Here is a 17,422-nt window from a genome sequence, read left to right on the forward strand (position 1 = left end):
AAAAACACCAAGTTAACAAATGGTGGGAAGAGTCTCAGAATCCGGGACCGACACTCCAGAAAAGACACGTACAGCGCGGAAAACCCAAAAGGGAGCATCTGTCAAATTAGGAAATCACCCCAGTAAGCGGAAGCAAAGAGGAACCTATGGGCAATTTAGAACAACTCAGAAAAGCTCCCCCACACATGAAGATATTGGTCCAAACCTCGCAGCCTCGAAAAGAGGTGGCGACGTAGGAAGAGGAATACCAAGGCAACCGGCATGTATACATAAAGGTATAAACAAATAATTATGTAGAAACAGAACTAGCCAGGAGCATGAACATGTCCATACCGGATCATACCTAGTACAGTAAGGACAGGTAGGAGCCGTTTATAAAGAGGAGACCATGAAACCTCCCAAGGAGGTGGATGACCATGGAGTAAGAAGATAGCACCAGGGAAAATCATAGAACAACGAACCACCAAATGACGCATTAAGCCCACAGGATCTCCATGCCCAGGTGAGATAAGCAAAGCTATATAATAGCATACATACAGTGCCAGGACACCGCAGGGTAACAGAGCGCTTTAGAAGTCCTATTAAAATAACATACAAGTACCCCACATGGAGTATGCATACCTTAAACAACGGGGAACACCTCCTAGGGCAATAAGCCAAGCCAAAAGAGCGCAGTAACTTACCGAACCCGTGAACATGAGTTCCAAGCCGTATGACATTACCGAGACGAGGCACCGGTTCAATACCACCGTCAGAAGACACAGCAACCTGTGGAACACGGCCACAGCAGGCCAACAGGCAGCTTAAAGCAAAACGCATCCAAGGGATGACAATCAAAGGGTAATCACCTTTGACCAGAGAAAAAAGAAGACAAAGGATGCGAAATGAAAAAGCACCACCACGGAAGACAGGCCTAAGAAGACCTAAGTGGGAGGACGAAAGCCCGCAAGGAGCGGTGAACCGCCGATTCGGCGTGGGAATCAAACAGGAAAACCCCATCAAAGGATAAGTCAACCAGGTGCTCCAGGATATTTTCAGGGAAGACGCTATCTCACAACCAATCGTGACGCCTTAAGGCAACAGAGTTCGCCATAGCTCGGCCCAAAGAATTTGCAGTATCTAAGGCTGAGCGGATTGTGAATTCTGCAAGTTCGCGTCCATCCCGGAAGAGGTGAAGGAGATCAACGTGAGCAGCTTCAGAGGTGGCAGAAAGCAAAGACTCTGCAGAGTCCCACAGGGCAGAGGTAAACCCGAGCCAAAACACACACTGTATTTAAGGACCGTAGGGCTGCACTAGTGGATGCAAAGATGTTCCTACCCCATGACTCAAGACTTCTGGACTCCAGAGAGGGAGGAAGCGTTAGAGGGGGCAGGGAAGGAAAGGCAGTCTGCAACACAAACCCCTGCGCATCAGGGTGCAAAAAAAGACAAACAAGATCACGTGGAGCTGGACGGTGGCGGTGCAAAACTGAACAAGCCACTGGGTCACCTGAAGCAGGTTGGATCCAGGTACTCAAAAGGGCATCATAAAGGGAAGCCTCAATGGGCAGAAGTGGCTCCACATTCCCGGACCCACTGTGAAGGACCTCAAGCAAGGGGTCAACAGACAAAGAGGGCTGAAAGGGGTTGCATGTTTAAAATGCGAGTGGCCAAGAAGACCACTCTAAAAAAAGCCGAACCAGCCTCGGTAGCCCTCCGCGGAGGGGACAACAGCTCATCAGTGGAGGAGGGTTTTAAGCTGACCCTCCCAAGACACTGAGGGTGCGACCAATGCTCCACGGAAGGGAGTCCCATTGAAGAATGAGGATCCTGAAGGGGTTCCTGGGGAGGCGAAGAGCCTGCCGCATCTGGGAGCTCCTGAGGAGGCTCCACAAATTCCAAGGGGGGCACTGGCAACAATACCCCCGGCGACACCTGCCCGGAAGCCCGGGGTGGGCTCAAGGCAGGGTTATGAGCACCGGCAACCACCTGCAACACCTCAGGGAGCCCAGCAGGGCTATGCGGCGCAGCAGAGGCGCCCTGGGTGGTAGAGGGGGACACAGCTGGGCCGCACCCTAACGACTCCATGTGGACCGTAGAGGGGGACCCAACCGGGCCGAGCCCTAACGATACCACATCTCCGATGTTCCTGGGGGGCAAAGGCTCAATTGGAGCGGGGCGAACCCGCCAGCAAGTCAGTCAGAGATCCCACTAGAAGCGGACGCCCCAAGGGGGCCCCAGGAACGGGGAGGACTCAAGGGAGGTCTGCAGAGCCACGCATGTGCCTCCATCTGGGCCCGAGATGTCCCCACACACGGAAAGGGCAGATAGAGGGGGGGGCGACTGTCGGGAGCGCAGGTCCAGATGTTCCGGGAACCAGTACCCCTGACAACAGAAGAAGGGGATGTCGAAGACCTCGGCGACAAGCGCCTCGACTTAGCAAGTGGCGAACAACGGCCCTGGACCCCAGAGGGTGATCAACGGCGGAACCGGACAGTAGAGTGACCTGCGGCGATGAAGAGGCTGGAGGGCGAGACGACTCAGACCGGGACAGCCGTGCCGAGAGAAGCTTCATACAGCGCTCCCACCGAGACTTCGGCTTCAAGTGTTGGCAGGCCTCGCAGTCTTTGGAGTCATGGTGCTCGCCCAGACACCACATACAAATAATATGCAGGTTTGTCGCGGCCATCTGCCGCAAACAGGAATTACAAGTCTTAAAGCCCGAAGGCATCGCACACTGTTCCTGACACGAAGCAACAAAAGGAGGCCTGAAAACAGGCCAGAGGAACCGCTCACTCCGGATCCACATTGCATGCGGAAAATAAGGAAACTGACGTCAGCGCTCCGGGAGGGACTTACATTGTTGCTGTCACGTACGTGGACAACGTCAGGGCGGTGTTGTGTGGCGCCATCCCCTGGCACACAGAGATGCTGCTGCAAAAAATTTCCAGATCCAGTCTGATGCATGGGGATATTCTAAGTTAAGGAATCTGTGGCTAGATGTCTCTATCAGATGTTAACTAACAAGTGTATGTCAGTGAAACAGTGACAGTAGTTCAAAATACAAACATATGTGGAGCAGGGTGGTTTGGGGGCGGATAGGTGATTGATATTAGTGGATCGCATTAGCCAAGAGAATCTGGGAGAGACAGTAGTATTGGAATTAAACATATGGATTTACAGACAAGGGTGAGGGATCTAAATTAAGCCCTTTGTTTGGCAGACAGCTAATTGCCCTGGTGGTGCTAGTAAGAGGAAAACAGCCTTTACAACAAGGTTTTTACCACATTGTGGCTTTACCACGCATTTTTAAGCAAGCATGTTTTTACAACGTGTATGTTTTTACAACAGATGCCTTTACCACGCATTTAGGGTAAGCTGGGGGATGTGGGGGGGGGGGGATATTTCCAAACAAATACAGTGTTCTTAAATGAATAAACAATGTGTGGTAATGACATCCTTTTTAAAAACATACACAGTGTAAACAAATGGCTGGTAAAAAATGTGTGGTGAAGGGTTGCGACCTATTTCTCTGCGTTGTTCCGTCGTACAACCGTAACGAGACGTTGATGCATACCTGTGGAGGCTGAGAACTATCCAAATATTTAAGTAGATAATTCTGTCGAGTAGACAAGAGGAGATGCACACTTTCTGATCAGAGGATGTTGCAAATATCAGGGATAGGTTTAGGTGTGTTCTCCAGGCCCTATACAGCTGCAACATGGAGGCAACAGTAGGGGAGTAGAGTTGAAAAGGCATGCCAGCCTTATGCTCAGGTCAAATTGCACAGCTTAGTCACTAGCAGAGGGAGGCAATGTTAGTTTGTCGGAAGGATGTGGGTAGAGGTAGTCAGGGAATTAAGCATCTAGGGTGATGAGAAGTAAATTGTTTAATTCTTGCTTGAGCATAGAGGGCAATTTAGTGCCTGTTGGTTGAGAAATAAACTAAAGATTTTTCTTTGTAAGTGGGGGCAAAGGATGAAAATGAATACAATCTTCATGTGCTATCAGTGAAGAGGTGGTAACAGAAGTCAAAGAGGAGTTGATGTCACCAAGAAAAGTGACGTAGAAGGCAGAGAAAATGATCAGGCCGTGGACAGAATCCTGGGGGGTGGCTGCTGGCAGAGGTCTGGGTGGGAAGTGAAAAGAACACAAGGAGACTGAGAAAGATCCACAAGAGAGATAAACAGGAGAGGGAACTTGAAGGACTCTAGATCAGTAGGTAAGTGAGAGGGTTAGTATTCTGAACACCAGGCTTTCCGAGCATCTTAGAAAGAATGGAAGCTAATGGGCAAGAAGATAATCAGATGAGGAGGGGTCAACTGGTGCCTTCAGCAGTGGGTTGACCACTTAAGATTAAAAACATTATGTGTAGGTGGAGCATAATATTATGAAAGAGATTGCAAGTAGCTTAATAGTTTGATGATGAAGGGTTCACTTGGGAAACTGGAGAGTTTAGAAAACCAGAGTAGAGTCAAAAGCTCGTCTGGGGCCATAAGGGAGAAGACAGAGGGCAATGTAAGAAGGTTACGGTGGTTGAGCTGAATTAGTGCAAAGAAGGAGGTGCAGTTGTTAGCTGTAATGCTAACTCCAGTTATAGTGAAAAGCACATTGTATAGCACATCAATGTACTAGTTAACTGGTCGAGGTAAAATTCTATAAAGCTTTAAATGATTTAACTGTTACACTAATAATGCATTGAGTTTCAATGATGCTATCTTTTAACATCACACTGGTTTTAACCCTAACACTCTAGGCATTTATTTTTAGTATCAGTAGAGATGCTTTAATTTTGAAGGAACTACTGGAATATTTTAAGTGACACTGGTAGGAGTAGCAAAACAATAGTTGCATGCTTCTAAATGGGAAGTATTCTACATTTTATAATCTGTGAAACCTTGAGTTACTGCTGACATGCTCATGAGAGGCAACTCTTGAGAATGTCTCTTACTGTCAAAGTCTTCCACAAACGGGGTTCTTTAAATGTTATTTGGATGTATCACTTAACCTGGTATGTACAATAATAAAGGTGACGTGCAATATAATTAACAGAAATGCACCATGCATGTGTTATGAATATGTGACTGCGTGGTGGCAATGGAAATATCTATGTCTTTTAAGAAAGAGTGCAAGAGTGAGGCACTAATGGAGAATAATTTAAAGTATATAATGCCCATGTGCAAATTAACTTTTAAAATAAACACGTGGGTATTTGACGCACGTTTTATTTTATGAGAAAACAGTTGGAATAAGAGCACGAGAAAAAGACGCCCCTGATTTAGCAACAGAGCAGGTATTGCATGGCCTGGTCTGGTACACACTTTACAACACCACCTATGTCCTTCAATCCAGTGTTAGGAAGACTGAGCACTGCTGATATCTCTTTTGCAGCCTCTGTTACCACTGATTAAATTGTCAGCTATCCATTCCTTGCAGAATCTATGGCCATCAGGTATTTTTACTGCTGAAAAGTAGACTGTCTGCACCATTCAGTTGTTCATTCTCAGTATTCTGTTTCAGCCTTGGGAACCCTGCAGATGGAAACCAGAGACATACTGCCCATACCAATGGGCCTCCCATGTGCCAAATGCCAGACTAGGAAGATGTCTTCCTCCTGTATAGGTGTAATTGCACTTGCATGTTCAGCCTCTGAGCTCAAACACACTATATTTCCATGTTTACCTTCCTGGACTGGCAGTTCAGGCTGGACTTTTCCTATTGGAGCAAAACGTAAGCTGATTTGAGTATGGCTGCTTCCTCCTTGAGGTGGCCTGGTGAGCAGAAAGCAATGGATTGGATGTCAGCCCAGGGTAATAACCAGATGCGAAGATTAATTCAAGCAAACGACCCACTGAGTTTTTGGATTCCTCAGTGCAATAGCCTATGTGCAAAGGGTATGCCCAGACTTTGATCCCATGCTCAATGTGCCATAGGAGTTAAGCTGCACCATACTGACTTGGCCCAAATAGGAAGAAACCTATCTGAAGCTGCTTATGTTCCCACTCAGATGGGACTTGGCTTAGCAGTTCAGGCTGGACTGCTTCTATTCGACCAGGACCAAGACTGATTTGCATATGGCTGGCTCCTCATTGGCAAAATAACACTGGACTGATTGCAGTCCAGAGTAATTACATGTGGCCGAGAATAATTCAAGCATTCTACCCATCATCTTTGGTATTCCTCAGTACTTTCCTTGTATGTGCCTTATGAATAATTGATTCATGCCACCATAATTCCAACAAGGAGAAGTTACTTCTATGTTCCGATGCCTCTGCCTATGCTCCACAACCTTCAACTTTCCTTCACTCCCCCCCAAAGACCTTGAAGTAATCCTGTGTTCATTTTCCATTCTTTGCTCACATATTCCGTCTCCAACCTGTAGGTACCAACAACACAACATTTGCAGAATGAATCGTCTACTGATAAATCATGCCAGAACGTGTTCACTCTAACTTTTTCCTTGTCTGAGTAATTGCTCAACTCTTTCCCTTGGTCTCCTTGTAGGCTTTAATGTGACAGCAATCAGTCTTCAACTATGGGAGCCTCTATACTTTTCGTAGGTTTTGCTTTCGGCTCACTTGTCTTACCTCTTTGGTGATCATTCTCTACTTATCATCCGTTTTTTCCCTTTATAGATTTTACCTGCACATATGGTCTTCACCCTTCCCATCTTTATGTCTACTCACAATCTTTGTTCTGCCACACAGTTCTGGCTGGTTCCTCTCGCCCCTCAGCCTCTCTCCATGTGCTCTGTCTCACTTCTCTTCACCTCTGTCCATTTCCTTTGACTGAACCAAAGTTCTGAAATGTGCTGTCTCCATTTTCAACTATTTTCACACTCTTTTTAAGTTACGCCTACATTATTTACCTTGCCCCTTTCGATCTGTACGATTACAATACATTCTACTTTGTTTTACTGACCAGCCTATTTTATGTTTTCTATATTTTGAAACCCTCTTCACTGCCATTTCAAAATCGCTATGAAAACAAAATGAAAAAAAGAACAAGTAATACAGTAGCATGATGACATGTTACATTGACGTGTGTATACATTTCATGACACTTTGATATTGCTTTTCGATTTTGAAGATACCCAGACTAGAAAGACGTGTACACAATTACTTTAGTTAGAGGCTTTTTTTCTCCTCCTAGGCACACAGCCCCATCAGTAAATGGCTGCTTGGATGAGTTGCAGTGGTTTGCCAGACATATTCACACTTCAGTACGCTCATTTGCATTATTACAGTTTAAAGCCCTCAGGCACAAACACTTCCTTTTCTCTAAGCTGCAAAGTAATTTCGAAAGTGGTTATGCTCATCATCATCTGCCACTCAAACAGCTTCAACATTAAGAAAAATAATTTCTGCTGTTCAATGGAAGGGCGTGAGTGACGTCCCATTCAAGTGTCAATATTAGTAAGAGTTTGACTGATGACGAACTCATCTCATCTCACGGGGTGCGTGCCTGGAAGCAAATGAGGGAAAGATCACCATCTACACCTTGATGAGCAGGGACAATGTAATGTGTCAAACACGTCATCACTAGATTCGAATACTAACTTCAGAAAATTAGGCAGGGGAAATTACTGTAAATTCCTGTGGCTGATTCACCCTTGTGCACATAACCCTTTCTTTCAACACACATCTCCATTAACACTTATGGTGAAATCTGCTCACTCACAGCTACAGGTTACCATCCACGGCATGCTGAACTAGGCTCCACAAGGTTACTAGTGATTTTTTAGGTAGAAGCCTACTAAAGACATCTTGGGGACATTCAGAAAGCTGACCTAGTAATGCATTCCGTCCACTGCACACCACTGGCTTTGTGGTTTGTAACTCACATTTTCTGGCTGTTTGCAGGCTTTATTTACTTTAGGCTGTCCAGCTTCAGCTCGTCCCTCACGTTTCCCAAATCTTATTTACAGTATTCTTCCACGAACTCTCTTTCTGTAAATCTAGTCTTATCCTGTCACATTTGCTGTGTATTCAAAGACAGAGGTCAAATGTTAAACTGTCTTCTTAGGGAGCTTGGTGTTTATTTTTCTTTCTCTGACTTCAAAGTGAGAGAATTTCTGTGACAATCCTGTGGAGTACTAATGTAAGAAGAGACGGTGTAGGATTTTTTTCCCCTAACACACAACAAAAAATTACTGTGCTGATGTTTTCAAATATATATCAGAACTAGTACAAATGAAGCACATTTTAATTTAAAGTGTGGTGGAAACAAATATTCGAATATGATCAAAACACATCAATACACTAGGTGATGGAATTAACACACATTATCGGTTGTGTACAGTAAAACCATATTTCGGTGTAAATGTAATGGTCATTGCAATTGAAAAAGTGTTTGTCTGTAATGGCAGTGCACTACCACGCCATGCATACTCCACAGTAATGCCCTTTCACTTCTATGCCAAGTGACTCCATTCTACGACACTCAACTCTTCGCTACACTCCTTCATTCTAAGGCATTCTATGGCATGCCATGGCATGCAACTTCAAGCCACTCCAACCTATGCCACTCACTCCAAGACACATGCCACTCTATGCCCAATCAATCCACACCACTTACCCCACTCCAGTCCAATGTACCTCAATCTACCCCAATCAATCTACCGCAATCTACTCCACCCTACTCACCTCTACCCCACTCTAATCCATTCCACTCAAATTTACCCTGCCCACTCCAATCTAACCCACTTCAGTTAACCACGCTCCACTCCAATCTACCCCATTCACTCCACTACAATCCATTATATGCCACTCCACTACAATCCACCCCACTCAATTGTATTCCATACAATCTACACCACTCCACTTAATTTAACCCAGTCAACCCCACCCCACTTTAATCTACCACACCCCACTCAAATCTACCCCTCTGCTCCAATTTACCCCGTCTACACTACTCCACTCCAATCTACCCCACTCCACTTTACCCCAATCCACCACCCTCCAATCTCTCCAAATCCAACCCACTCCAATTTACCCCACGCCACTCAACTCCACATCACTTAAAACCTATACCACTCACTCCATGGCTCAACATGCCACTACACTCCACTCTATGCCCATCCACTCCACACCACTTACCCCACTCCACCCCAATGCACCCCAATCTACCCCACTCCACTTGACTCCAATCTATCCTAATCTACTCCACTCCACCCCATTCTGCTCCAATCTACCCCACCCCAATTTTCCCTGCCCTTCTCCAATCTACCCCACTTCAATCTACACTACCACAATCTACCCTACTCCACATAATCCAACCCAATCAACCCCACCCCACTTCAATCTACCCCACTCTACCCAATCTACAATACTTCACTCAAATCTTCCTCATTCAGCTCCAATCTAACCAGGCTATGCTAATAGTTGCTCCTATTGGCATTATTTACAAATGGCTAAATCCATTTAGTTCACTTTCCCTTCACATTATGTAATTCAATTCTTGCATTTTATGAGCTAAATTTGTGCTTTACATATTTGTTTCTGAGCAGTGAAGGCAAAGGGAAAAGACTCCTTAAACGGGGAAAGATGGATAGTTACAGCCACAGTTAGCCAACAGCTGGCAAACGATGATAGATTTTTCCCGATGCCGCTCCTCTGAGGGAGTGTACACACTGCCTTGACAGGTAATGGGTTTGAAACAGAACAATGCACACACAACTTTGTGCATAAGACATATAATGTTAGAGCTGATTCTGTTGTCTAATGCCAAGCAGTGAGACTCTGCTACTGACACTTTTCCATTGGTCAAGTTTCAACCTGGGATTTTTGCATATGTGGAGGCCAATTTTTATGAGGTCCTAAAGAAAGAGAACTGATGAAGGTGGGAATCAACATTGGTGTCTACAAGTATTTTGTGTACAAATCTGAGTACAGGTTTTTCTCATCTCTTGCCACTGGAAGAAAACATTCTTAGGCATGCCTTTGATCTGAGGGCTGTGCTTAAAATTTGTGTTTGACAGCTAGCAGGAGGGAGAGTTCTTGAGTTTAGTGTGGCCAAAAAAGAGATCTTTCCTGTATAGATTTAGATCTAATTGGATCACGTGTTGCTCATAAATTGAAGTCTGCAATTGTTTGGTCTTCCATATTGATTCAGAAGCACAGGCCTGGATGTATCTCGGTCTACAATCACTTATGTATTTGAGCCAAAGTATGAATCCTGCTATCATGGCAAAGAGGGACTGTAGATTTATATTAGACAATAGGGAGACGTTGTAGAGTGATACACACTGAACACAATGGGGGAGACATGAAGGGTCCCAATTTCACAGTCAAATTTCCATGTGTGAGGAAATAATCTAAACCATTTGGAGGCCTTGGTCAAAGTTTTAGCAGAATATGAATCAGCAGATAGTGGTTCACCATGTCAAGGGCAGTGCCAAGACCAGGGAAAATCAACAGTGGCAGTGTTTCCAGTTCTGCAATCCCTATCAGATCATCCCATTGCAACAGCACCAATGATTCCATTTCAAGGTCTAGGAACAAACATGCTTGATAGGGGTCCAGAGGTTGGCAGAAGAGTCTGGAATTTACAGACCACAGTCAAAGGTTAATGGAAAATAGCTAAAGGCGTTTTCTTCTTTAGTGTGATAAAATTAAAACTCCTGAAAATATATGCATTGGAAACCACTGGGCCCGAATTTTAAGTTGTTTCTTTTTTTTTTTAACCCATGGATGTTGTCTTCCAATGTGGTCCCACATCTGTGTAACAAACTATAGCAACTTTTTTATCTGTGAAAATATATTTTTATCATATTGAGTGCAGTCCATGCCTTTCCCATCCCTTCAAGGGAAAGGGGTTACGGCGTCAACTTTGTGCAAATGCAGGGATAAATGGCTACCGTCTCTCTTGAATCTCCATAACCACATCTGTAGGTATTTCAGTAAGATGCACCAACAGAAATCTACCTCCTTAATATTATTGGGGCAGGATTTTGCAAATCCTACCAAATAAGTCTTTTTAATGCTGTGTGAGATCAGTACATCAGTGGCAGTGTTCCCCAGATTCTCTAGTTGCCTCACAAAAACGTACATTGTCTCCCAATAAATAGCAGGATTCCTTTTAATGACCATGGATTACTAATTAATACATCATAGGTGTTACTCCCATTCCTCTAAAACAAGATCTAATTCATTGTCCACTTCAAGAAACTAACAGACTTCTCCACTAAACATCCTACGGCATGAACCAGTGAAATAGATAATTAATGTTAAAAGTGCCTAATCTCTTTAGAGACTTTTTATCATTCTCAACCCACCCTATGCCACTATAAAAAATACTTTTTAGGTATGTAACTGAACAAGTATCCTCTAATCGATAGAAGTGATTTGGCCTATAGAGTGCAAGTTACAAATTTCCAGCTGAAAAGTACAGATCCAAAGAAGCTGGTAGACCAGGGTTCTCCTAAGTGGTCCATGCCATATTTTTAGCATGTCCCCATTTAGATAAATGTAATTATTATTAAAATCTGGTATGAATACGGTTCTCCAGGACCAACTTTAGAGAACCCTGTGGTAGACAGTAAGACATGCGTTTGTCTTCCTTGCAGTGAAACGGCAACCAATTTTATCAGATGTGAACAATATGATCCATATTATATGGGATAAATGAAAATGCCTCTTTATTCTATATGGATGTAATATCTATTTGTTTTGTAAATAGTTTGTGTCACTTATAATGTATTCCAATGTCTGGAATCCATCAGGTCTCTACTGCAAGTTGCAGTTGTCTGTAACCCAAAGTACCATATGTCTAGACATAAAGACACTCTAAATCAATTAAATGTCCCATATATATTATTTCCCAGAATACAACGTATTTTTGCAACTACAAAACATTGGGAAAACTGAAAGAATAGAAACATACAGGATGAAAGCAAATAAAATCTAGCAGATCCACCTTGCATGACCATTTCACTGTCCACTACAAATAATTAGCACATCTAGGTCATCTGTTTCATATGGGATGAACAGCACAGAATATTGATTATAGCCTGCATACCTGATCATTAAACATCTGCTATCCTTATCACATTACTGCAATAGAATGTGACTGTCACCCTGTAATATGTCCGGATGATGGGTTAGATGTGTTAACTATGTCAGAAGCTTGTGAGGAACTATAAATGGGTCTGAAACTCAGTTACATAAACAGGTATTATCAACAGATAAGGACCACTAGGTTAGCCTAGACTGACTAGCTCCCAGAGTGTGTTTATCAGTAACAGTAACATATAAACATGTCTTGGCCCAAATTATTTTCTTTGACGTGGGTGTGGTTAATGGATAAGCAAACAATTTTTTATGACCATCACGCCTAGGGTGATTTGTCAAAGTCCTCTTTATGCTACATATTTTCTTTATTTTTCCTCAGACCCCTAAAGTCACAAGACTGACACAATAATCACATTTTGCATTCTGCATTCTAATGACTCCCTTTCTATTCGTGCTTTCATGTCTTTTTTTATAGGAAATATAGATTTTAATAGAATATAATGGGTTGAACTGAGGTGTCACTGGAATTATGCATTTTATTTCGTCTTGTACAAAGACACGGCTCTAATGATAATTATTGATCACTACAACTAAAAGGGCTACGTTTTGAAGAAGACAGCCCCTTTCATTCACCTGTCATACCCTAGAAGTACCAAAGGAACCTTTTCTGGCCACCAAAATTGTACTTGCTTATGCAACCACAATTCACAATGGCTTCGAAGAGGGCTTTCTCTCTAAGCCCTGGGAAGACTTTCCTCAGAAATGTGTTACAAGTAATCAATGGTTGAGCAAATCATCCAAAGAGACTTGGATAAGTTTGCTGGTTTGGTTATGAGTGAGATCACTCAACTGGGGCTTCTTATCGTGATCAATAACAAAATATATGCAAATGATTGCAGTATGTTATGCTCAATTGTGTATGTTTGATCAAATGCAAAACAATTTGAAGCTCTAGAACTTTCTGATCTGGGACCAGAAGTATGCTCTTTACCACACCCTGTGTATATCCACCTCCAGTTTCAGTAAGTGCATTTAAAGACCACTGAAAACAAAACATTTGCAATGCAATAGGTCTCTCATTTGCAAGAGTCAGAGCTATTGGCATTGTAAATGACAATGCCTTTTATCTATGTGTTTTGAAAACCTTCAAGCGGTGCGTAAACACACACTTTGTACTTTTAGTCCTTGCTTGCGAAAAGCAATACTGGGGGTTAAAGAGGAGTAGTTACTGCCAGCCTTGCTTCTTGTAAGCAAGAAGTCAAACAGCCAAAACAGGACAAAGCCATGTAAGAAAACAGTGCATCCGAGGCGGAGATAAAAAAAAGTACAGAGTAACAACACATGTAACAGGGGGTGTCCTCATGGGAGGTTACAAGAAGAGAAAAGGCGGTACTAAGGAGGGACTACTAAGGCTATTGGCCAGTGAAAAGCCACCATTTACAAAAGACAGTGACAAGAGCCAATTAAAAAGAATGGCAGAAAGTGGGCTGAACTTCATGCCCATATCCTGATTACAGCATGTCGAGAAGAGACCGTGCAAGCTAAGTGAGACCAGAAAAGAGTACTTTATTTACTCTGTAATAAAAATAGAAATAGTACCTTTGAAAGATCCCTGAAGTTGCCTGGCAGGGTGAGATCCAGCTCCTCCGATTCGTAATTTGTTAACACCCATGGGAAAACCGGATACTGGTTAAGATCGTTGTACGTCCTCCCTGATGAAGAAAAAAGATCTATTGTAAGCGATCACCTCGGAAGAACCTATTTTCATACACTTCATTATTGCAGATATGATTCAAAGGATTAAAACATACTCAAGGGTCAACACAATGATAATAAGAATTGGTTCAAAATTATTATGCACCAAAGAATCCTATAAACAAATGAACAATTAAAACCTAGTTTATAAGGCTGACAGCACACAGAAGAGAGGTAGACACATCTGCTACGGTCAACTAAGTGAAGGAACAAAAAGTAATGGACTTCAGGACACATTCTAATATACAAATCCATATTTCCTGCCTTAAAGAACATGTCAATGACTCGGTGTCATTTCGATGAGTTTTGAGCTACAGCCTGGAGAATGTTAAAACAATGAAATATGGAAATCTAATGTACAGTACAGAAAGTTTCAAGATAAGTATATAAAACGATATTGTACAGTGAAATGTGCCACTGTCACCTGCCAACACATCTCTTCCCAATGCATGGCAATGAGACAGAGGGAGAGCTGCTGAAGACCCATGATAAAGAGCAGCCCAAAATATCAATTCTATGAGGCTAGTTTCACCTTGACATGCTAGATCACTGCACCTTCACAGCAGAAGACCCTCGCCACCATTGTACCCCTCAAAAAGATGGCGAGCGGAGGCAAAGACAATCATCTTCTACCAGCAGACGCAGGACTCAAGTCGGAGTGGCAAAACTAATAAAGCATCTTGACATGTTAGATCACGGTTTACTCTTGGATCACATATCTAACCACAAAGAAATCACAGAATTTTCCTCACTATGATTAGGTTTTCCTCTCACCAGCTGTACCGCCCTTATTTTGCTCAAACGTTATATCGAAGAAATGGGAGTTCACTCAGCAAACTTCACCAAACCAGGAGCTACATCTTATGCCCTTCGTGCTCCTTAGGGGCCAGAGTCCACTCTGAAAGGCAGACAACCCACATGGAAAAGTTCTCTAATGTCTGATTGCATAATTAGTTGCAGGAACCCATTGTTGATGATGCACCAGCCAAATAACTAAAAATCAAAGACATTGCCTGTTTTGTATGTAGGTTTCCCACAATGCAAACTCTGCTGTAGGCTGCAGCAAACTTCTTGAGACCACGAGTGAAAGTCAGTACGAAGAAGCGGGAACAGGGTTGCTTTACTTGTGGGTCTGAAATATTTCTATTGACTTTATCAAATACAGAGAGAACAGTAAACACATGATTTCACCTCAGAGCCCACAGGAAGTGTCATTCATATTAATGTTGCCATTACTTGAAGTATGCCATACCGCATAAGGAATGCCTGACAGACTACAAACAGTTCTGCCTCTGATCACCAAACCACAGGTAGCAGCACTGAACACTCGCTGCACCGCATAATGCATTCCTCAATGGCTATCCAAGGTGCACTCAATCCCAGATCTTCAAACTCTACTCAGTGCCATACACGGGCATATCTACACACTGTCCATTCACCGATATATAGAGTCCGGAACAGAAAATGTTGACCATGTCCAGCATGGCGCAGCCAAACTTGGTACTGCAAGGGTAATGCTACAAGTTACTAGCCCTATGAAGGTCACAGTGGTAGAGCTTTGTTACTGACATCAATGAACCACGACCTTCATTCTGCAAAAAGTGAGTGTGACACATTATAAGCATGTACACAAAAAAATATATATATTCTTTCTCTCTCTTCCCTTGGGCCCTCTGTTGCTCTTCTTTCTCCTGCTACGTCTTACTCTACCTGGCCCTCACATGTTGTATATCTGTCTCTGCTTGTCTCTCACTATCCTTCCATTCCGGCTTGTCTATGTCACTCACATACTTTGTCTATCTCTCTCTTTCCTTTTGACTCTTTGTTCTTCAATTGTCTTTCCCGGTCTTTCTCTCTCTCTCTCCCTTTCTATCTATCTCTCTCACTCTCTCATCCCACCTGTCTTTGTCTGCCTGTCTCAGTTTCTCTCTCTCCTTCTCTCTTGCGCTCTATTTGTGTTTCTTTTGCTCTCTCTCCCCATGCATTCAGATCACACCAACAGGAGTGAATCTAAGTGAAAGAAGTCTTAGGGTAGCCAAGATGGAGCTGCTGCAAACATCTCACATGCTAATGCTATGTGGTTACATAAGCCTTCTATAACTATGAAGAAGGGGCACAATCTACAGTTTTGCCTCACCCCCAAACACAGCCTCCATCGGGCACAGCATGAATGCAGCAACTCATTAATGCCTCTGAGCTTCTGCCATAGCAGCTCTGCCTCCATCACCTGGAAGGAAAGTTGTGCAAAAAGTGGGGATAACAAACACACATCACCAATGTAAACCAAGGAACATGTGCAACACTGTGATCTTCACAAGAAAGGCTGGTTTCATCCCAAGCAAGATTACTGTGTGGTGCATGCTCTTTGCGAGAATAACCAAGAAAAACATTGTCCAAGGTCCTACAATGCCTTGTTATTACCACAGGTGAGTACCCATACACTAGAAGCAGCCATTAAAGAGAACATTACCGGCTAACCATACATCTCCAGTGGAGAAGACGGCTTCCAGTAGAGCACCGCTCACAAACATGGTGTGCAGCTGGGAGAACAGACAATTGTTCCTGTGCCAGATGACCGCGGGATCTGTGCCCGAGTGGCAAAGCCCACAACTTAATCTGTAGCAACTGACTGAGGGAAAGTAGGCTGAAATAAAATATTACTGAATTTCCTTTAATACAGAAAATGACTGTCACCGACATAATGTCACTTCAATGTCCTTAATCTTCAATAGAGGGAACTCCAAAGCAGACTAACATAACAGCTGAACATTCAAATGTTAAGCTTCTGTAAAGAGGTTCATCAACAAACAGGTTGACCCAAAGTCCTTCTATGCATTCTCTTTTTTTACATCAATCCTAGCTGACCTAACAATGAAAATAACTTTGTTACCAATATCTATGGATGTCTCTGTGTAAGCACTAACCTTGGAAATCTGCCATATAGCATCACACATAAATATCCAGGCATACATCAAAGACAGAGAGATCCTTCCAAAAGACAGTCACAGACCACCCATATGTGCGAAGGGGCCACTCCCCCTCACCTTTTTCCAGAAAAGAAGAGTGTTTATCAAGCTGACCAAAGGCCAGCCTGACAGAGACACTCTGTGTACAGGTCAGGCAGCCAGGCGCTAGACATGCGTCAAATGCACACACTCCTGGCTGCCAGAGCTGAACTTTGCCAGGCTGAAGATTTCATAGCCCCGTGGGCGTGACCTCTTCGGCCTAGAAAATGTGCTTTGAGGCCCTTCCCCTCGTGATGAGGGGGAGCATCACCGATTGCCTCAGACCTGGGTACTTCAGTTTTAAGCCCTGAATTGCCCAGGTCCGAGTGTCAAACAGTGACACCCCATCACAGGGTGGGTTTGGGGTCAGCAGTTTCACTGACCCCATCGCACTCTATGACGAGTGAGGTACTGCTGCCTTCCCTGATAAGGGGTGAAACCCCGAACCCAAACTAGGATGCTTGTTTACGGTCCAGTGAAAACCTGGCTTGGCAGTTCGGGCTGGACTGGTCCCATGAGGAACAGGGTCAAGACTGATTTGCATATGGCCATGTCTGAACTGGTGTAGCTTAGTGAGCTAAAGAACAATGATTAATTAAACCCAGATCTGTGACTGGGGGTGAGTGTCTGAAAACTTTAAGCACCAACCCACCATAGCAACACACAGCAAAGG

At 43.6% G+C, this 17,422-nt stretch overlaps 1 protein-coding gene across 7 annotated transcripts in view; it reads right to left on the minus strand.

Annotated features, from left to right (window-relative positions):
- The window catches only part of NBEA (neurobeachin), a 1,820,918-nt gene that overhangs the window by 275,994 nt on the left and 1,527,502 nt on the right, over positions 1–17,422 (minus strand). For all 7 annotated transcript variants that reach the window (XM_086935110.1, XM_086935108.1, XM_086935109.1 and 4 more), the window contains one exon: positions 13,589–13,701. In XM_086935110.1, coding sequence (XP_086791236.1) covers positions 13,589–13,701 — 113 coding nt within the window. The remainder of the gene's footprint in view (positions 1–13,588; positions 13,702–17,422) is intronic.

This window comes from Lissotriton vulgaris, chromosome 8 (genome assembly GCF_964263255.1).
Source record: "Lissotriton vulgaris chromosome 8, aLisVul1.2, whole genome shotgun sequence".
In the NCBI taxonomy this organism is placed as follows: domain Eukaryota; kingdom Metazoa; phylum Chordata; class Amphibia; order Caudata; family Salamandridae; genus Lissotriton; species Lissotriton vulgaris.